The 22581-nt window shown below is 53.3% G+C and overlaps 1 protein-coding gene across 1 annotated transcript; it reads right to left on the bottom strand.

The window, feature by feature from the left end:
- Positions 1-16770: 16770 nt before the first annotated feature.
- On the bottom strand, positions 16771-21628 carry MAFB (MAF bZIP transcription factor B). The gene has a single exon (XM_019749072.2). The coding sequence runs from the start codon at positions 20330-20332 to the stop codon at positions 18638-18640; it is 1695 nt and encodes a 564-aa protein (XP_019604631.2). The 5' UTR covers positions 20333-21628; the 3' UTR covers positions 16771-18637.
- Between the last annotated feature and the right edge of the window lie 953 nt (positions 21629-22581).

The following is a 22581-nucleotide window of genomic DNA, read 5'->3' as shown; positions in this document are numbered from 1 at the left end:
AGGTCAGACTTTGTACAGACAAGACGTCCAAAACATAGTTACGCAGAAGGATTAAGTGACTTTCATAACACCAGGCATAGGTTGGACCCATTTTCGTTCAAAAAAAAAGTGTCCATCTTGCCAAGTTTCAGAAATGTAAATGCCTTCAAGCCACAAAGTGGAAAGTAGATGGATGTGAGACTCTAGAGAGAAGCCAGACCTGTGTCACTGCACTGTGTAACCTCCATGGAAAAACATTCAAATTCCCGTTTCCAAAGTGGGCAGTCAGTCTCTGGCCTCTGTAGTCAGTCAGAGGATGTGTTACAGGTGGGGGGTGGGGGCGGTAATATAAATTTGTGATGGTTTTGTAGTAGAAGAGAAGGGCTTCCCGGCCTCTGGCTTCTTCTTGTTGTTGTTGTTTCTTTTTCTGTTACATTGGGCATTTTGTTAATTTTTTTAAAAACAAATTTATACAGGTATCCCAAAAGCCTTAGTACAGTTTTAAGCTTAAAAACTAGTATGTCTCTAATCATAAAAAATAAAGACAAAGAAGTAAATATATAATCAAATATTGGTGTAAATTTGTACCCTGGGGAAATCAGCAACGTTCGTCTCAGATTTGAACACCCCTCGGTACAACAGTAAAACTGGCCAGGGCTGGCCAGGAAATCAGGCTGCCTCCAGCCCCAGGGGTCCACAGACCTGCCTGGATAGTTCCTGCTGGGCCTCAGGGAAGGTCAGCAGCGTCTAGAGACAAGACAGTGGATGCTGACCCAAGTACTGCACACTCAAGAGCACACACACTCACGCAGGGGTCTGCAAACAAACCCCCTTAGAATGAATATTTTGTGTTCTCAGTAGGCACCAGTGGAAGAGATGACAGATATGGCTTCCATGGCTGGCTCTGCCCCTTGCCAGCTGAGTCGCCTTGAACACGCCAGTTTTACTCTCTGACCTATGATTTCTCAACCTGCCAAATGAGGATCGAAGATGATGTATGCAAAGTGCCTAAGACACGGCCTGATGCGTGGTAGGTGTTCAATAAATAGGGTTTCTAAAGAGGAGAGGCCCATGGCCTCGCCCCAGTCCCTGGGCTCTGGCCAGGTAGGAGTACGTCATCAGAAATGGGCCGGCTGCCTGGAGAGAGCAGAGTCCACTGGCCTTATCAGGCCGGTCTCACTCTGCCCCACAAGGAGCTGGCCTCTGTTCTCTGACCACCTGCACCTGACTACTCCCAGAACATGTGCCATGTTATTGCGTGGCCCCAAGGCTCAGAGGGTCCTCACTGCCCACCCAGGAGGGAAGCAGGATCCTGTTCTGCAGATGGGAAAACTAAGGCTCGGAGAGGCTATGTAACTTCTATTCATACGTCTGATTTCGTTTGTTCATTCATTCATTCATTCACTTGATGTTCACATGAGATGCCATTGAGGGCCAAGCTCTAGGTTAGGCTCAGGGAAGGAGGAAGGAGCAGTTAACCAGACCTACAATGTTCGTGCTGTCACAGAATCAGGACTGGCTTCACGGAACGTCACCTGTGTATTGCACACAAGACCCCACGATTAGAAGGGGCAATGCTTGGTTTAATGCTCTGCTATCGCCATCTTGAACTTATCAATAATTTTTAAACAAGAGGCCCTTCATCTTCATGTGCACTGGGCCCTGAAAATTATGTAACTTGTAATGTTAAGAGGATTGTGAAACCAAATAACCAGTTCCCAGGAGACGACTGTATGGGGAAGGGAGTTTGAGCAAACCATAGAGAGACGGGGTAGCAATGATGGGCACGGAGTGCCTACTCCCTTCGGCGTGACCTTCCGAAGGGAATAACTTTCTGGCTGAGGCCTAAAGAAGGAGTCAAAATTGACCTGGTAAAGAGGTGGCGACATGAGATGAAAACTCAGGTTCCTTAAGTATAACATGGAGACAGTGATCCTGACTCTCCACAGGACCGACCTTTACAAGGTTTCGTTTCATTCATTCATTCATGCATTCATTCATTCATTCAGTCAGTCAGTCAGTCAGTCAGTCAGTCAGTCTCTATATCTCAAGCACCTGCTATGTAGCAGGTGTTGAGCAGGTACCGCGGACCAACATAACAGTGGAAGACAAAATACACCATACCTTGTGACGCGTGTGTCCTAGCTGAGAGATGGAATTTGAAACAACTTATTGCACAGACAATTATTTATCTATTCCTGGGATTTGTGTGGGGAAGAAAATGTATAGGGTGCTAAGGAGCACACAAGGGGGCAGAGTTCTCAGCCCCACCCAGGGCCAGGCACGGCAGAGGCACTGGGAGAACACGGCCGGTGGAGCCGGGCTCTGCATTTTGTTCAACTTCGGGCACAGGTCCAGCAAGAAGCTGTGGGTCCTGCTGATTCCAGGAGGCACGACGCCAGCAGCCACCTGGTTGTGCCCTGGTCACAGGGACAGTAGGCGGACCTTAGGAGGAGCTGACCCACAGCAGAGAGAGGGCAGGAGAGCAATAAAAAGCTTAATTAAAGGGAGACAGCTTCCAAAGGGAGGGAATGAGGGAGACTAGCCCTACTGACCAGCTACTGCGTGCCTAGTATTCCCATCACATACGTCAGTCCACCTTCAGAGCCCTCTAAGGCAGGCACTCCATGTTACTTAGTTACAGAAGAAACTAAGTCCCAGATGGGGCTAAGCAACCGCCCAAGGTCACACATGAAGTTGAGACCAGAATCTAGTCTCATGACTCCCAGAGCAGACTCGACTGACTCCACTCACCTCCTCCCTGACCCAAAAGCCATCCAGGTCCTTGACAATCCACCAGAGAAATTTCTCTCTAGTGCCAGAACCAGCAATGCTTATGTGTCTCCTGAACTGTGTATTTGTGCTTCCTTGAAAAGCACTGTGGGTCTTAAAGTTGATCTTTTTTCCCTCTTCCCATTGGCTACCAGGAAGCCCAGAGTCAACTCTGTGGCCCATCTCAACATGGCCTTTATGTTATATGTGAACCACATTTTACTTCTGGTTCAATATCACTTTTTTGTCCTACGTTTATTTTCTGCCTCCTATGTTTTACTAATTTGTAGTATGACGGCTCACTCTATTATACCCAGCTTCATGAAGCCATCTTAAACCTCCTCAGCATTCTCCACGTGTCTGCTTCATCCTTCCTTCTCTGCAGAGAGCCTTTCTCTGGCTCCTCATGCACAAGGATGAGGGGGTGCTGCCCCACCTTTGCATTCTCACCCTTTCCCCACTCAAGCTCCCACTGCACTCTGACCAGCACCCCAGAATCCAAATTCTAATTTCCTGGGAATTCAATGCTTATTGGCTCAGGTTGGGTCAGGTATCCACTTCTGCCTACCTGGGCACGGTCACACAGAACTAATATGGCCGCAGGATTCCATCTCTGCAGGGAAATTCCCAAACGCCTCATCCTGTCAGTCAAGCCCCGTAAGACCCGTAAACAGCCTCCTGCACCTCAGTCTCCAGCCAAACAGGACATCTTGTGCATCCACGTGCTGTTCTGGAAACTTCCTGTACTACCACCCCGGCTGAGTCCTCACCCAAAGCCCTTTCCTCCTGCTCTATCTGTCTTGGTTAATGACCAATCCAGCTGTGGTCACCTCCCTTTCTTAGGTTTTCTCCTCCTTTCCACCTGTCCTCATCCTCCTCTCGCTCCCTTTCTGTGCCACGTGTCCCTCTTGTACTGTGTCCACCTTCCCGACCCAGCACCACAGGCTTGCAGAGGTCCTGATACCCCTCACAAGATGCCAGACTCTCAGAAGGCAGGAATTTTGGAGTGAGGAGCCCAAACCATGTGCCCTCGGGACAGACAGGCCTCAGTTCAAATCCTAGCTTGGCCACTTAGCAGGAGGACTTGGACACACATCTCACGAGCTGCCACCTGGGAGCACCGGCCCACAGTCACACAGAGTCACACATTGTGGGATTGCGTGCGAATCAGTGAGGTCGGGGATACAAAACTGCTGAGGACAGAGCACGTGCCCAGTGTTTGTTGCGTGAATGAGCGGATTCGTTCCTGCAGACGAGCATGTTTTCATTAATACACACACACACTCCACTCCCGACTACTAGGCAGTAGTCCGTACACCTGCTTGTGACCCTCTCGGTTCCTGGGGACACCAGGAAGAGCGTAGTGAGCAGCCCCTGCCTCTGACTCTGAGACCTGTTTCCAGGAGGTAGCAGTAGTGAGCTCACAAACAGCACACGTGTGGGGTCTGCAGAGGGGACAGGCCGCTACAGACCCTGGGCTCGGCCCCGCCCATCCCCAGCCTCTCCCCAGGAACCACACTCCCTGCTTCCGGAAGGGCCTGTGTAGGGGCAGGTCTGAGCCCCTTGCCCCCTCCAAGCTTCTGACCATCTCCTGTCCCCTGGGACGCCCCCAGGACACAGAGGGTGTTGGAGGGGAAGGTAGAGGGAGCCATATTTGCTGATAAGCACCTGCTCCAGGCCAGTCCCGGCATTTACTGCTTTATGTGCATTTTCTCATTCACTCCTCATGGCTCCTTTAGCACCAGGCCAGATTAATATGATTACACCCATGTTGCACATGAAGGAAGTCAGGCTCAGAAAGACTACCTGGAATCCCCAGGCCACCCAGGTGGTGGAACCAGTTTCAGGCCAGGTCTGCAGAAGCTGGGGTCCTGCCAATGTGGCAGGGTGAGGACTCCACCCCAGCTCCAGTGAGAACCCCCTGCCTGGGTCAGAGGAAGGAGGCTGGCCCCTGCTCTCCTGAGGACCGGATAGGATACCGTTTACAAAGACACAAGAGGCCAGCCATTCAGGGCCCAGGAGGCTGGGCCAGCCAGGCTCTTGCATACCTCCTGGCTGTGGAGGAGCAGGTACCATCACCTGGAGGCCGACTGTGGGGTAGAAGGCCGGGTCCTCACCCCAAGCTCCTTGGGAGGGACAGGCCGTAGCTCAGAGGCGCCAAGGCAGGAGGCCTCATGGCACGAATTGAACATGGGGCCATGTGCTAGCCTGGATGACACCTGGGGACTTCATCAGGCCCTTCTCTAGGGTCTGAGCATGGATCGAGTGCCTTCAAGTTCTCTTTACCAGCAGATCTTCCTGTACAGGGGTTAAGTGGGTAACAACAATGGCTGACAAGGTAATGACCCTGGTAGTGAAGATAAGGTGATGATGATGATCGCAATGATTATGATGGTAATAACAATAACAGCTGGCATGCAGAGCACCGCGTATGTACCTGACATGGTTCTAAGCACCTTAGAACACAGCATGCCTGCGAGGTAGGTACCAACATGATCAAACCCATTTTACAGGTGGAGAAACTAAGACAGGGAGCATCGGGGACTGCACTAAGCCCTTAGCGTGCATTATCTAACTTAATTCTCACAAAAGCGTTCACTTCTCGACATTATTATAGTTTTCGTTTAACTGACATAAAATCTGAAACCTTAGGTTGAAGGTACTCTCTCCAATGTCACAGGGCCAGTAAGTGCAGAGGTGACTGGCAAACCCAAGCAGCCTGACTCCGGGTCCCCCATCTTAGCCACAGAAGCACACTCTTTTTCTGTGGCTGTGTACACACGTGCGCTCACACTCTTCATGAGCCCATGTGCACACACGCACGCTTGTGAACTGGGACACACCCCACACAGACGGACAAAATAAAAAAGAAATAGCTGTGTTGTCAGCACGTTAGGGACCTAAGCCCTCGGTGGTCTAAGGACTCAAGATGTTCTCTCCAAAAAGTGGTTCCCAAGGTGGGAGGCAAGTTTGCATTGGGTTCATGCCAGAAGGTGCTGGCAAGCCCTGTCAGTCAAGGCTCCTCGGGCTCCAAGCCTCTGACAAAAGCGGGTGGGAGTGAGAATATCTGCACTCAGGACTGAAGCTCCAGCTTCTTTCCCACAGTGTGTTCACAGCTGTGAGCCCCACTGTCCGGAGCTCCTGCTTGGGGTTGCATACCACCTTCCAGGGCCTTCCCTGCCAATCAACTTCAGCACAAATTAAGATCCCAGCCAGAGAACAGAACTGGTTAGACCTGCCTGACAGTCTCCGAGCTGCAATGCTGGAGTCTGGGCTTGTGCCGTCTCATCCTTCCCCAGGACTTCCAGGAGCATTTCCTGCGCTCCCACCTCCTTGCTCTAAAGCCCAGCCCGAAGGACCAGAGATGATTCAGGTCCAGCCCTCTCTCCAGAACTCACATCTTCCTGGAGAGACACGACCAGCCCAGCCAAGCCCGCCATAATCACCCCACCATTTACGACACCCCACCCCCCACCAGGCATCATTGACAGGCTCTTTCTCCCCGCAGATCCCTCGTGTAGCCAGGAGAGATGGGCAAGATGCTCCCCATTTTACCAAGGGCCACGGAGGCTCAGAGAGGTGAGGTGACTTAACACCCAGGCCCTACAACCTGAGTTCCTTCTAGGCGGCCCCACTCCAGCTCCAATGAGGATATCAGAGGAAAGACAATGTCTTCCTTTTGGCGTCTGTGGCCTAGGAACAATTGCAGAAGGAGGTGATCTGGAGAGGGGAGGATTATGGGAGACAGAGAACTCCCTAGGGAAGCAGCTCAGGCCAAGGTATGGAGGCTGGAGAACCAAAGGCGGGTTCCAGGGTCAGTCTGGCCAGAGCACAGGCTAAGGAGTGCAGAGCGGAGGGGCAAGGGCTCATGGGACAGAGCCCTAGAGGCCAGGCTAAAGAATCTGAAATGTGCCCAGAGGCAACGGGGAGCCAGCAATGGTCTCTCAGCAGGACTAATTGTCAATATCTCAGAAAAATTAATTTAAATTAAAAGCAGTGTCCACAATGGAGTAGAGATGGCTCAAAGGGAGGGTGCAGGGTAGTGGGGGGTGAGGGGGGGGGGACACTCTTCACAGAGCCAAGTCTCCCCTGAATAAAATACCACAATAATTTTTCAGCCAGTTACAAATTCTATCTCACCTACCATCCAGCCCCCAGCCTCAGAAGAACATAATAATTGAAAACATAGACTCTGCATTTAGACTCCCTGCGTTTGAATCCCAATACTGCCACTTACTAGCTGTGCATTTTCAGACAAGTTGCTTAACTTCTCTGTGATTCCATTTCCACGTCCAGAAAATGGGCATAACAGTATCACCCTGCCTCATAGATTTATTGTGACGGTTACATGAATTGTAAAACATTTCACAATGCCAGGCACATGGAAAGTGTTTGTCAAATAAGGGTCTCTGAGGCCATGGGCCCTGATCTACCTATCAAAGATGAAAACAGAAGTCTGACATGTGTGTTCTTAGTAATTCCATTCTGGGTCTTAGTAATCGCCAATTCCTCTGTGAACCACAAACCATCCCTTTAATAATACGCCCTGGAAGAGTCCCAAGACCAACTTCAGGTTCACAAGTCTACAATATGCAGAATGAATCTATTGCATGTCAACAATTTCCTAAGTTTCAACCTAATGCTTCTACTTTTTGCCCCTTCTTGGTCTTCTGGTACCCTCCCCTCCCTCACGCACACAGAGAGAGGGAGAAGGGCCACCCAAGAGAACACAACAGAGCCGTCCTTTTGTAGAGACCCCAAGCAAAGGAAAGATCTTTTAGACCTATAATGTCTATAATCCAAATAATATGTAACTTTCCTACTAATTTAAAAGTATAAAACCCAGAAAGAGGCCACTCTCTGTTGACCTTGAAGGAGACAGAAGCTGGACAGGCTGACAGGCAAATATGGGTTCCCTTCAGAAGTCAACTGAGGGCCAGGACAGACACTCCGAGGGGCCTCTGCACTTCACTTCTGCCCTTTGACCTTCCCCAATTGCCTCAGAATCTGGGCTCAGCATCTTGGACAGCCAAAGCCACAGTTTAGGCGGAACTGAAATTTGGAGCAGTGTTCTCTTCTAGGGCAAAGACAAACCAATGACTTGTTGATTTTGCAAACAAGACAGTGACAGGACCAGAGGTACATTTCTGAAAGAGGACTCTGGCAATCTCAGAGGACTAGCGTGGGGCCTGGAAGAGAAGTTTCTAGGACTCTGGGAACTGCCCAAGAAAGAAGGGGGATAGCCCAATCTAGGACATGGTGGTGGAAAAAGTCAGGAGGGTGCATCTGAGAGGGTATATGAAAGCAGACCTGGCCCCGAGAAATCAGCTTATTTCCCAAGAACTGCAACAACAAGGACTTGGAGGAGTTTACTTGGCACCGGTGTTAGCAGGCACTGGAGACACTCTCTCCCAGCTCTGCTTGAAGACAAGATTCCCCCTCCTCTATGGACCTAGCTGTGAAATGGACCTAGTGACATCAATGCCTGACCCTTTCTAGTGTGAGGGAAAGAGCCAAAAGTTATATGAGGAATACAAGGGGGTAGGGAGTGGGAATGGGGGTGAGGGTGGGGTGGGGGTGGAGCGCTGCTCACAGATGTGCTTTGATTTCCCAGCCTGGGTTACCCGGAAGAACTGTCCTCCGGTTGCATTTGGCTTTTAGAGTGCCTCTTCCTGCGTCAATGAAACAGAAAACAGGAGCTTTGGGGAAGGCTGATTTTGACTTGAGGACACTGAATACAATCTTTTCTGGATGTTTACAAAGTGTGTTTACCAAGCAGCTTGCTCTCCAAAACCTAGCAGTCGCTTAAAACAAGAGAGCTGTTGATTTGTGAAGTGTTTTCTTTAAAAAAAAAAAAAAAATCATCACAAATGTTGGATTTAGAGACATTATTTATTTTTAAAAATAACTTGTCAGGGGGATAAAGTATTTAGGAGGCTTTCTCTGCTCAAAAAGAGAGGAGGAGCCTTTTTTCTTCTTCTTCATGAGATTAGAGCAAGTGACAGGCTATTAGGGGAGGGAGGGCGGTCAGGGGTTCCCGGCCCTCAGAATCCCAACAAGACCCCTCTCTGATCACCACCAACTGCGTCTTTTTCTCTTCAAAGACCCACCGAGAATCTAGGGGGAAACAATGAGATTGAGCTCTGCTCCGCCCCCCTCCTGCCTTCCCCTCCCTTGCTGTCCTACCCCAGGGCTCCCCCACCTGACTGTCATATCAGATGTTAGCCTTTAATGATAGATAGAAGAAAGATGAGAGAGAAAAAGAGAGAGAGAGAGAGAGAGAAAGAGATAAGATAGAGCGAGCCAGGACCTCAAAGCCATGCTTTCACGGACATAACCCCTTTCCTCTTTAAATACAATTTACTCAACATATTCATTCAACCAATTGTTTGGTTACTGAGGTCCTACTAAGTGCCTGGAAGCATTCATACTTAGGAATATCAGTGAGCAAAACAGTCATCAGACAATGACCTCCTAGATATTATGTGCTGGCAGGAAGAGGCGGAAAATAAGCAATAAATGAATAAATGATCCAGTGTTCTAAGGTGATTAGTGCTGGGGTGGTGGGGGGAGAGAAGAAAAGAAACAGAGCAGAATAAGACAGGTCAGGAGTGCCCAGGGAGGAGGAGAAGGCAGGTTGCCAGATTAGATAGGGTAGTCAGGATAAGCCTCGTTAAGGTGGTGAGGTCTGAGCAAGGACTTGAAAGAGATGAGGGAGTTTGCCACAGCTTTACCTGGGGGAAGAGTGGTCAGGCAGAAGAAACAGTTCAAGCCAAGGCCCTAAGAGTGTTCCAGAAACAGTAAGGCAGCCAGTGTGGTGGGAACAGAGTGAGCGAGGTGAGAAAATCAGAAGCAGAAAGAAACCCAGTCTTGATCACCTATTTTAAAATAAATTAAGACTAAAAGAAATTTAGGCCTAGCATGTTCTTCCCCTACCTGTTTGATTTGGACTACGCCTATTCAGGCTTCAGATCTTAGCTCAATTATCACTTCCTCCAGGAAGCCCTCCCTGACCACTCTTTCCCCAATCTATGTCAGGTTCACTGTAGTACAGATGTTCTCAGAGGGCCAGGTTGCTTTTCTCCATGGCAGCTATCTCCTTTTTAAATTGTACACTGATTCATATACTGTGTAACTGCTGTCTTACAGTCCTACTAGGTTGTAAACTCCATGAGGATGTGAGTGCATGGATTGTTTTGACTTTGCTCACTGTTGTATTGCCAACACCTAGCACAATGCCTGGCATGTAGAAGACACACAAGTATTTGTTCGATGCTTGAATGGATGGTCTTAGGTGGCAGGACTGGAAGCAGAATATTCACTGAACACACCTTTATAGCAGCTGCTATTTAGTAGGCTCCTGGGACCCAAAATTGGGTAGGTGTGAGCAGCTCCAGATGCTGGAGTCCCTGCAGCAGCAAACCTGGATCAGTCCAGGAACCCCAGCCCTCTCTTGCACCCACTTCCTCACCCAGGCCCTCCAGGATAACTTCCATCTTCACAGGAGAAGCCAAGTCTCTGATAGTCACAAAAAGCCTTTGCTCCCCCCACAGCCCTGTACTTGCAACAGTAGCAGTGTTGAAACACTCCCTTTTGCTGCTGGTAGAAGCATCCTAGGAGTGGGGACCGACCTTGCACATTCACTGGGATGCCTGGCTAGGCATGAAAAGGGCCGTGTGCTCCTGCACGTATGTGGCCGCCCTCATGGAGCGAGTCCAGGATCTGACAGGTAACACGCGGCCGCTGCGTGATTTACAGGGGCTGGTGGGGAGAGGTTTGTCTCTGCTTTGAGAGCTTGAGTGCTTCCTATAAATATTTATGGGAGTCTGGGCCTCTATTAACCCCACCACTGCCACATTTCACTTGTTACATGGTGCTTGCGTGAATGAAGGTGAAGGCCAGCATTCAATATACAGTGCATGTATGTTTGTGCCTGTGAGCATATGAGGATGTGCTTGGTGGACTCGTATGCATTTTGTGAGTATATTATGTTTATGTTTTGATGGGCGTATAAATCCATACAGTTATGTGCATAATTGTACTGTGTAAATGTACATGCATGAACATTTGAACATTCGTGCACATGGGCGTCAAGGATACATGCATATGTGGATATATGTGCAATGTATGTGTGTGTGTGTGTGTGCACGTGACTATGAGAGTGCGTATATAGCAAGCACATGTGGATTCTGCATTTGAACGTGTGTGTACAAACATGCCTGCCTCCGTGTGTGTGAGCATACATTACACGTGTTTAGGCGTGCACCTGCCCTCAGAGTATAAGCGTATCTCTGTGCAGGTCCAAAGCTTCTAGAGCACAGCAGAAACAGCTTAGGTTAAGCTATGGGTAATTCCGTCCAAATTGCCTCACCCAGAGGCTGCATCTTCTATAAATGCTTGCTCTAATAATTATAATACATTTACTGGAAAGTTCAATTGAGAACAGAAAGGTGAGAAGAATTATTGATTAGCACCAATGTCCCAAAGAAAACAATACCCAAGTGGGCCTCCCCCAAACACACACACACACACACACACACACACACACACACACACACACACACACGGAACCCCAGACCCACGGCTGCATCGCCCATCTCTGTGCCTGGGCAGGGACCCTTGTGGCTAGAGAGCATTACATACACCCCCAAGAAAGGGACTACCCTCCGCAAAGGAAATTAGAAAGGAAACTATCCCCCAAAAGGCATATCTCTCACCCCTCCATACTTTTCGCCCTAACCCTCCTCCCTCTCCCAAGTGTTTCAAACAAGGGATGGGAGGCTTGCGGAATTTGGTGACAAAAAGACACATTTTGGCATCAGATAGGTGGGTATTCTAGATCCTCTACCGGATGGCACTGGGCAAGAGACGACCACGCTGGGCCTTGATTCTCTACCTCTGACCTGCGTGGATAATAGTCACCCATACTTCAGAGCGTTAAGTGAAATGTCACAACAGACTAACCTCATGATTTGGCCACACGTCCTTTACTTCTGACCTGTTTGTCCCTTGTCCGTGGAAAGGGACATGTACCAGGCTCAGGCTCCCAGGAAACAAAGGAAGGCAGATGCGAAGTCCTGTGTTGGAACGTGCAGCTTTTCCCTGCCCACTCAGGACAGGCAGAGCTGAGTTCCCAGATTAGGCCAGGCCCACGGCCTCTCCTCAGCAGGACACAGGTGCAGGTATCCCTGGGTCAAGGCGCTGAAAGTGACAGATCCGTCCTCACCTTTCTGTTCTCCATTGAACTTTCCAGTAAACATATCATAGGTATCAGAGCAAGCGTTTACCGAAGATGCAGCCTCTAGGTGAGGCAACTTTGAGGGAATTATCCATAGCTCAACCAAAGCTGTTTCTGCTGAGCTATTTAAGCTTTGCACAGAGATGTGTTTATACTCTGAAGGCAGCCTCCCCTCCTGATTCTTGATAGAGTCACAGGCCAGGATCACAGCCTGCCTTGCCCTCCTCAGCTCTGAAATGGGCACCCTCCAGCTACCTATCCCGTCTATTTACTAGAAGAAATGCACAGGACTCCAGAAATGAAAACACAACAAAATAAATACTGGATTTGTGGACTTCAGCTCCACGCTCACAGTGAAACTGGCCTCTTCCAGAAAGTGTCAGGCATCTGCCCACCACCTCGATGGCTGCCCCTCCAGCCCGAGGACATCATCCCTTTCTGATATAAATGAAAAGGAATGTGTAATGAGTGGCTGCTGTTCTACATGGAAGTAACTTCACATGCAAAGAACGCAGAGAGGCAGCTAAAACTGAGTTTTGTTTCAGAACAAATCCTTATTAATAATTTAGGGTTTTTTTCCAATTGGAGTTGCAACTTATATATTTAATTTGTTCCAAGTGAGAACAGTTAGCTCTGATTTTCTTATCTAAATGCATCTTTTAACATAATATGTGTAGGACAATGGAGGAGGGTAAGAAGATATTAAGACGTGGACAGCATGGAAAACGGGTGTAGAGCATGGTGAAGGCGTACAGGGCGCTGAGAACTGCGCTCCCCAGCGGCAAGGGGTGCTTTCCATGGTCTGGACAGCGGCTCCCAAGGGCAGGAACTGTAAAAAGGATGAAATTCCAGTAGCCAGAGGCTTATCCTCTGAGCCAGGTAAGCACTAGCCTGGGAAGCCTGGCGCTGGCTGCACCCAAGAACCCCGGTATACCCCGGACCCGGGATTCTCCCTTCCCTGCAGGCTGGCATGTCTCCCAAGAGTACTATGCTGGGCACAAGCTCGGGAGCAGTGCTTCTAACCAGACTGACTTTTTTAGGAGGATCTGCTGCTGGAAAAGGTGCTATCGACTGGAGGTGCCCTTTGAGGACTTTTATTTTGTGGGGGGGGAGGGGCAAAGCAAACCTCTAACCCTCCCTTCCTTACATAACAAATCCAAACACTACTATCTCTGGGATGAGAGGCCAGGCCACCAGACAGCAGGCTGTGGAGCAAAGGGTTATGCAAGAAGCCAGTTCAGGGTTTTCTTTGCTGAAAACAGAAGGGTTCAGAAACGGGGTTTGCGTCTGACAGACCGCAAGGGAACAAGCTGAATCTCTAAACCCAGCTGTTTCTCGGGGTCTAGAGAGAAAGAACTTGAGGAGTAGGGATGGGTGGCTGAGGGAATAGGGGGTTCGCCTGGCATAGCAGAAGCTGTAGCTCTAGGTCACAGAAAAAGCCAAATGACCATCCTGAGGAATCTGGTGTGGTTCCTGGCAGCTCCCACGGTGAGGCTGAGTTGAGGAGGCTCTGGGACACCAGGGGGGAGGGGCACCTCTGACAGCTGCCACAGAAATGCCCAGAGGCCCTGGACTAAAGAACGCCTGGCTGTAATCGGAAAAGGGATCTGGGTCCAGAGCCCAGCCCCAGCTTCCCCAGAGATCCCTTTGCAGAGAGCGGAGATTTGCCCCTCTCTCCCATCAGTAGGGACCTTGCTCTGGGTCAGTCCCCAGCCAGCCCTGTCACTGGCGAAGGGTGGAAGGGAAAGGCTGGATAGCTGGAGCGTCAAGCCAGAGCCCGGAGCAGCTGGTCCTGGCACGCGCCCTGCAGTGGCTCCAGGAACGCCGGACTCTCACCCCCATCCCTTCACTCCTACCCACACCTACCAGACACCTCAGAACCGCTCCCATAACCCTTCCCTGCCAGGCAGCGCTGGGATAAAAGGCAAACGAGGAAGAGAACACGGAGGGAGAGAGTTTTCTGAAGAGTTTATGAAGCAAGGGCTGAACGCAAAGGAAATAGCAAAGTAAGGACGCAAGGAGAAACAGGGGAGCTGATCAACCTCCACCCCTCCGGCTCGGGCAAGGGCCCCATGCTCTCGGGAGCTGCTCCGAGCGCCGTCCCCGACCCGCCTCCCTGAGGGTGGCGCGGCCAGTCCAGCCCGCGGGTCGTCCCGCGCACCCGTGAGACCCGAGGGTCGCAGGAGGTGGCCTTCTCTGCGAACCCGACCGGGGCCGCCCCAGCCAGGGACAGGGCCTGGAGCGGAGCCACAGGCGCGGGCCCTGCGTGTGCCCCCTGCGTGCGTCCCGGTGTCTGTGTGTGTCTGTCTAGGCGTGCGTTCCCAAGTGCAGGCGCCAGCCTGTCTACGTGTGATCAGTGCTGGCCTGGCAGACTCCTGGCACAGGGGGATTTTCCCTGGGGTCGTGGAGGATCGCAAGGAGCCCGCGAGCCGCCGGGAGCAGCGGGAACCAACCAGGAGCGCCGGCTGCAAGGCGCCGCCGGGATGGGACGAGCCGGAAGGCCTCCGGACGCAGTTAGCTTTTCCTGAGCTTGTGGGCGCTGGGTCTGTGGCCTGCCGGAGGGTCAGGATGACAGGCTGAGAGCCCAGACGTGGCCTGGACTTGCCTCCTGTTGGAGCCCGGTCTGGAAGGTCCGGAGGGCTCGGCCTCCTTTCGCGAGTGCTGCCACTTCTACTTTTGCCTGCGCGAATCCGGGCGGGTTGGTGCTCAAATGGTGGGTCGGTGCAGGGATTCACAGTGCCTACGAGGGAATCAGTGTGGGTGCGGGGTATGGGTGTCTGTGTATCTGTGTGTCAGTGAGTGACTAGGACTGTTTTGTGGCATTGTCAGCTTCTCAGGACGTAATTGGTCTCTCCGAACCCGCCTCAGCCACCACGTCGTGGATGCAGCCTGAGACTGTCCGTCACTGGGCCAGTGTGAGAGCCTCTCTGCTCCCAGGAGGGAAAAACAACCTTTGGAGTTTGCAACCCTCCCCAGCACAGAGGACGTCTTTGCACAGAGTCCTAGTGAATCTAGAGGGAGAGACTGCCAGTCCCCTTGAGATGATTCCAAAGGAAGCCAAGCCCCCACTCCATGGAGTGTGGTCCTCAACCTTAGTTTCCTGAGCCGTGCAGCAGCCAGGTTTCCTCCCATGCCCCCACCGGCCGAAACCTCTTTCGCCCCAAAGGGGAGACACTTATACATGTGGATATATTCTTATCAAGTTCTCTGCACAACGACCCAACTAATCACACACCCTTGCTCCTTCATCAGTGCATGCAGGCAGTTACTCCACAGCCAGACTCAGTCTCCATCCTTCTCCCAGATCACAGGCAAAGCCTTCCCTGCCAGATACCTATTTGGGTTGGTGAAATGAACGTGGAATTTAATTCAAGCTGGCATCTCTCTGACTTCTCTCCTACTAAGCAACACCAAATCACCATATAAATGTAAACCACTGGTGTTATTTGCATCCTTTCTTTTTGGATTGTTCCCCTTGTCTTTGCAAAACTGGACCACCACCCCCAGGTCTCCAGGGACCCAGGCCAAAATCTGTTCCCTGCTAGTTTTGCCTCGCCCTTCCCTTCTCCCTGGCTCTAGCTCCTGGCTGGGGTGCTGCTGCTTGGGTCTCCTGCACCTCTCCCTTTGGGTCTTGAAACTCTACATTAAGAACTCCAGGCCAGAGAACTGCAGGGCTGCAAGTCTGAGACTCCCAGAATGCAGATATTGTAGGTCCAAAGAGACTAGAAGCCCTTCAGACCCAGCCATCATAAAGGGAGCAGAGAACTATTCTGGGATTTGGGGGAAGGGAGTCCTACTCCGACTCTCAGAGGTGTCCGAAGCCCACCCTGAGTTATAGACAGGATTCTGAGAAGGAAAAGAGGGGTTTGGGGCCACCTAGGCAGGCACCGCTCTTTTAAGATTCTGGAAAAGGAAAGGTTCTCAGGCCACGAGGCTACCGTTAAAGCTGCTACACCAGAATGATGCTCCAAACCCCTTCCCACCCCCACGTTGGGGAGTCACTGACATCCTGGTTGAGCCACGCAGGGCTCTTCTGTGAGGCTGGGGGCTCCAGGACTGACTGGCAGGTGCACCCTGGGCACAGAGGGGCTTCCTGTCTGAAAGGTCTTACACCCCAAGACCTGACTGGATTCCACCTGCTTCCACATGCCCTGGGGTCAGGGGTATAGGCCTCCCCTGGGAGTGGGCACTCTAGCTCTGGGCAGCTCAGGTTGCTCCCCTGGAAAGGCACTGGGCAGGGAAAAGCTGAGAACCTTCAGCCCACGCAGGATAGCCCAAATGGCAGGGTCAGCTGAGCATGATGGCCAGAAAGATCCTACTTCCCCATCAGGGTGGCAGCTCTCGGAGTCCTGGGCTCTACCCATCTCTACCTCAGAGGCCGCAGGCTAACAGGAGGCCAGCCCTGATGCCCAAGCCTGAAAGCCTCACAAAAGTGGCCTGTGTCCTCGTTCCACTCACAAACAGACTCCTGACTGGGATCAAGGTCTGTACCTAGGGTGAGAAGCAGAAAACACGTTTGAAGCTCATGTGTACACACACACACATACACACACACACACACTCACACATTCAAAGGAGAGATTTGCTCCGGGACTTGGTCTGTTTCTCCATTGGCCGGGGGTTGAGAGTACCCCTCAAATTGGTGTGACTCTTGAAGAGGCAAGAGAAGAAAGTCAAGGCCGGGCGAACGCGGAGTCCCTCTAAATAAACACCATTTTCGTGGTTTTAATAAGCAAAATAGGAAACCATTTTAATAACCAAAAAACAGAAACCAGTCTGAATAAAACTACAATAGACTAGGTTTTAATATTTTCATATCATAAGCAGGGTTTGAAATTGATCCCTTATTTTACATGAAATAAAAACAATTTCTGTTGCAGCAAATTTGATTTCAACACAGTTGAATCCGTAAAAACCAAAGCTCGTTTCTGATGCATGACGAATATCCACAATATTTAAAACTGCAAGCACCATGCGGTTCATACAATCTTGTTATTACTGTTAATTTATCAACTAATACAAACTCAAAAATGCATCCGGCCAGCAGCGCCAGCAATTTCAAACGGGAACTAAAAAATACGCTTTCATTTTGGTATTTTTGTCAGTGCAACTTAAATCCTTTTACTGACCTGCAGGAAAAAAAAATGTAATGATAAAGAAAAACACCCAGCTCTTCCCTATAACTACTATACAACTGAAGGGGAGGGGGGAAAACACCACCAATAACTGGCCTGATATCTCAAAATCAAGGTAAGAAACACACGGAACGTGTTGGTCTAAAGAACGCACTTGAAAGTTGCAAAATTACTTGCCAATGTTTGGGTTTCCAGTACTTTCTGAGAGTGGCGGTTGGTTCAACCCAAGTTCAGGTCACCATTGGGCAGTATCCGAGCTGGCCAAGCTGCGCGCCCTAAGAGGCAGGGGGACCCCGGCAATTAGTGCGAACTTGAAAAGTTGCCAAGGGATTCTGATTGCAATAAAAAGCAAACTAGATCTGTTTTCCTTTCCTTTCTTGTTAGGGGCATCAATTTAGCCATAAGACAAGGTGGGAGCAAGGACGTTCTGGCCCTTCCAGGTTTGGAAATCCACAGCTGCCCTGGCACTTGGGAGCTGGGACCCAGTCCCCTTTCTCTCAAAACCAACAAGATTGAAAACTAAAGCGGGAGGGGAGAAAACATGCAACTTCCAAAGGTACCCCAAGACAAAGTTGTTTTCTGATGCAAAATGCCCAGAACGGCTTTTTTTTAGTTACAAAAAAGAAAAATGCCATAATAATAAACCCAAACAAAGACACTCAGCTTGCTTCCACGTTCTCTAGGCGGTTTGGCGGGCGGGTATTTACAAGCCGGCAGCCGGGACTGAAACCGGCAAGCAGCCCCCATAGTTTACTAACTGCGTTCCCTTCCCACTCAAAGAAACAGGGGTTATGATCCATGGTCAACAACATGCTAAAGTTAAACAAGAAAATGGTACAAAATAGAAATTATTACCATACATGTCCAGCATGCAGGATTAATATTTTTAATGCAGATTTTCGTATTTTTTCTATATAATCGAGCAGGCAATAAAATTGATGAGATTTGCGCAGAACGTCCTAACTGAGGCCCGCGTCTCTGGGCTGAGAGCCAGTGTTCTTCGGACCCTGGACAGACAGGTCCCTCTGTCCTTCCTTCCTTCCTTCGCTCAGCCTCGCCTCACGCCTGCCAGGACGCCAGGGTCCCTCTCCTCTCCTCGCTGCTCTCTTCCTGGGCTGGGCTGCGCTCCAGGCAGCGGCCCCGGCTTAACGCACAAAGTTCAGAAAGCCAGGAGTCTCTAGGCGGCCTTGGCAACTCCTCGGGACTATGCCTCGCCGCCCTCCAGCCTGGAGAAAAGTTGCTCCGGGACTTCCCACCCCCTCGTCTCTCTTTGGCTCTGCTCGAGTCTAGGAGGCGGCGCTGGCGCGCACCGCTCTTGCCTTAGCCAAGGTCCCCTGCCTGCCCGCGCGCCCTCCCGTCGCCCGCGTCCCGCGCGCCCTTCCTCCCTCTCCCTCAAGTCAAACAGGTCAAGGCTGGGGCTGTGGCAGGGACAGGGTCCAGGGGAGTCCAGGGCTGGGAACATGGGACAGGGAGTCCGGGCCCGGGCAAGGGCGGGGGCCGGACCCGCCACGACTCACAGAAAGAACTCAGGAGAGGAGGGGCTGTCGCTGGTGGAGCCCGCCTCCCTGAAGCCGGAGTTGGCGAGTTTCTCGCACTTGACCTTGTAGGCGTCTCTTTCGCGGGCCAGCCGGGACACCTCCTGCTTAAGCTGCTCCACCTGCTGAATGAGCTGTGTCTTCTCATTCTCCAGGTGGTGTTTCTGCTGGACGCGTTTATACCTGCACGACTGGGCGTAGCCCCGGTTCTTCAGGGTCCGCCGCTTCTGCTTCAGGCGGATCACCTCATCCTTGGTGAAGCCCCGCAGGTGGCGGTTCAGCTCGCGCACGGACATGGACACAAGCTGGTCGTCGGAGAAGCGGTCCTCCACGCTGCCGCTACCGCCAGCCGCTGTCGCCGCGGCCGCTGCGTGCGGCCCAGGCCCGGGGTGGCTGGTAGGCAGCTGCTGCGCGGGGCTGGCCGCGCTGGAGGGCGGCGGAGACGCTTGGTGATGGTGGTGATGGTGCGGGTGAGCGTGCGGACCCAGCTCGTCATGGGCCACGCCGGCGCCCGGGTACGCGTGGTGTGGGTGTGGGTGGTGGTGGTGATGGTGATGGTGCGCGCCTCGGAAGCCGTCGAAGCCCTGCAACGGCTGTGGCACTGGGTGCGAGCCGATGAGAGCCTCCACCGCGTCCTCAGGCGTCAGGTTGAGCGCCTCTGGGTTCATTTGCTGGTAATTGCTCGCCATCCAGTACAGGTCCTCCAGGTGGGTCTTCTGTTCAGTCGGGCTGAAACTGGGCGACGAGGGTACCGAGCTGCACGGCGTGCTGAGCGGTGTGGACGACACCGAGCCGGCGGGCTGCAGGCGCGTGCAGGGCCGGCCCGGGCGCTCCGCGCGCCCCAGCGGCTCCTTCTTTACGTCGAACTTGAGCAGGTCGAAGTCGTTGACATACTCCATGGCCAGCGGGCTGGTGGGCAGCTCAGGCCCCATGCTCAGCTCCGCGGCCATCGCTGACGCGAGGCGCAGCCGCCGCCGCCGCCGGGAAACTTTGCGGCCGGCCGGGGCGCGCCGAGCCGGGAGCGGGGACGAAGAGCGGCGAGCCCGGGAGGCGGGGAGCCGAGGACGCAGCGGGCCGAGGCCGCTGGCCAAGCCTTTGTCTGGGGACGCGGCGGCGCGCCGGAGAGTCCCGAGGCTGCCTGCGTCGCCCCAGAGCTCGGGGCTGTGGCTGCGCCGGGGCCGGGACGAGCCGGAGGGGTGAAGAGGCGAGCGGGGCGCGCGGCTGTGCTGAGGGGAGGCGCCGGGCAAGCGCCCGCCGCTCGCTCTCGAGCTCTCTTGCTCTTGGGCTCTCGATCGCAGCCGCTCGCAACCCGGCGGTGCAGCTGTGCTGGATCCGGCGCCGCTGCTGCCTTTTATCGCCTTCCTGATGTCACTAGAGCACGGGGGCCCAGGCGGCCCAGTGCGCTGGCCAATGGCTGCTCGGCCCCCGCGGCCCCGCGGCGCAGGGCGGGGCGCGCCTGACAGCTCCTCCGCCCCCCGCGTCAGCTGACTGGCGGCCTGAGCAGCCCTGGAGCCGCGGAGGCCTGGCGAAGGGCTGGAGCCCAGTGGGACGGCCGGCCGGGGCCCAGCCCCCCACACCCTCCAGGTCCTGGCCCCTGCCTGCTCGCTTTCGGTGCCAGTCCCCCCTCTAGGCCAGGCCGCCGCTTCCTTCCTTTCGCGCGCGTTCTTCTCCATCTTTCCCCTTTGCTCCCCCACCCCTAGGCCGTGTCACCCTCCAAAGAGGCTCAGAATGTACGCCCGAACGACACCTCTCGGGCCTTTTGTTCCTAAGCGTCCCCCGCCCAGTGGGAGACGCTCCGTGCGCCTCGCGGCTGCGGGCCGTGTGTGTGCAGTGCACGCCTGTGTTTCTGCAGGGTTGCGTATATTTGTGTTAGGGAGTGAGGTGTGTTTGGGCTCCAAGAGTTGTGTTCAAATTCAACTCCCAGCCTCAGAGACCCTCCTTGGACCAAACAGCGGCGGTTCCCCTCCTGGTGGGTGCGGAGGCTCGGCCCTGAGACAGGACTCCGCTGGCCCTGCCGCTCCCCGCGCTCACCCCACCCACAATACACGAAAGAAGGGAGCGGGTTAAGGTTCTGCCAAAAGGCGCTGAATCCCTTTCCCCAGTCAGGCTCATGGAACCCTGAGTTCCCTGAGGCTTGGGGCTGAAGCCAGCCCAGGACGGTGCTCCGGGAGGCTCTCGGCTGCTGGGGAACCGGCCCTGTTATTGTTTGAACGTTTTGTAACGATTAAACAGATCCCGGCCTCAGCCCGCCGCTGAGAGGCTCAAACAGGCATAAAGTGCGACCCCAAGTGGCCACTGTGAGCAAAGGCGCGCGGAACAGCGAGGTCCGCAGCGAGAAGACTTGGACGTCGCCTCGGACCCAGCTGGGTCCTCCTAACTGGGCTAACCCAAGTCAGCCCACGACGTAGGCTGAATGCGCAACGGAGCCCAGGTTAGGTTTCTCAGTACCATGTACAGGTTCTCCGCTCCAGCCCTCGGACTTCCGCGTTGAGCCCCCTCCATGAAATTCCGCACCCCAGCTCTTGGGACGAGGCGGGTCCCCCTTGGCAGCTCTCTGCGAGGGAAGGTCATAGGTCGAGTTAGGTCGGTGGCCAAAAGCGGGAACTCGCCAGCAAGGGGCCCAGGGCTGTCCGGTGAGAAACCTCCCCAAGCGCAGACGGGGAGCGGGGCCGGAGGGCACCGCACTAAGCATCCAGACAGGTCCCAGGCACAGCGCACCCTCCCTACTTGGGTTCAGGTTGGCCTAAAATCAGAGGTTCTTCTCGCGACCCCGGCGGGGGCGCAGAAACCGGATAGATCGCAAATTCGCTGTACGCGGAGACCCGACCCGCCTGCCGCGTCGCCTTGTGCGCTTCAGCCTGGGCGCGCGCAGCGAAAGGCAGAAGAAGCGCGCGCTGGGTGAGTGTGTCCCGGCCGCTGCTTGTGCAGAACCAGCACGACTCCACCGCGCGCAGGGGTCAGGTGGACCTCACCAATGCGGGTGCAGCCAGACTTTTTTTTTTTTTTTTTAAGGAAGGTATAATATTTGCCTGCAATTAATCTGAAAACTATTCTCTTGCGCCCTCGGTGAGGCTGGGGGGAATGTGGTCTTAGGTCGCCTATTTTAAATAAAATGAAAATATTTTAACTAAAACTTGGACTAAAAGGTTTGGATCGTCAAATGTAATACTGAGAGTGCCCGTCTTCAACCCTCTGCAAGAAGCGTGCTCTCTGGGCCAAGCCGCTGCCTGCCCCTGCCCCAAGCTGGGCGCTGGGGAAACGCAGCCTCCCTCTCCCCGTCGCGTTGGCACGCCGTGAGAGCACATTCGGACCGCGGCTCAGGGGGGAAACATTTCGAGGGCGTGCTGGGTCGGCCATCTCCGTCTGTGCAGACGGTGGCTCTGGTTTGAGGGGGCCCGGGCTGGATAAACGCGCTGTGCTCTCTCTGTGCCACTGAACGCCCTCCTTTCAGGCCATAAGAGACCCGCGGCTCCGAGAGCACGCCGGGCTCTGCGGACTTCTGCGTACGCACCCAGGCAGCCGGACGGATCTATGCTTTCCCTGTGTCCCCTTAGGTCGTCCTGACCCCCACTATCGAGGACCGGGACCCGAGTCTCAGGAGTGAGGCCCATCGAGGCCCTAGGGTTTCCTTCTGCCCCAGCTCTGCGGTTCCAAACCACCCGCTCTCCTGCAGGCGTCCTGCCGCCGTTTCAGGGTCTCTAGAACTCGGGCTTTGTCTGGGCAGGCGCGCTCTCCTTTGTCCCTGTACCTCTCTCTCCGTTGCGGTCAGTTCCATCCCCCGGGCTCTGACTGAGGTATCTCTGTCCATCCCTAAGGCCACCTTTCCCCCCAAAGCCCGTTTATTTGCCGCTGTCACAGCCTAGGCAGTCCCTCCTCTACCCAACCCCACCAACAACCTCGACCAAAAAATGTTGGAAACTAG

The sequence above is a fragment of the Rhinolophus sinicus genome, linkage group LG13 (genome assembly GCF_036562045.2).
Source record: "Rhinolophus sinicus isolate RSC01 linkage group LG13, ASM3656204v1, whole genome shotgun sequence".
Classification (NCBI taxonomy): Eukaryota; Metazoa; Chordata; class Mammalia; order Chiroptera; family Rhinolophidae; genus Rhinolophus; species Rhinolophus sinicus.
The sequence above is the reverse complement of the archived record's forward strand: the minus strand, read 5'-3'. Positions and strand labels throughout refer to the sequence as shown.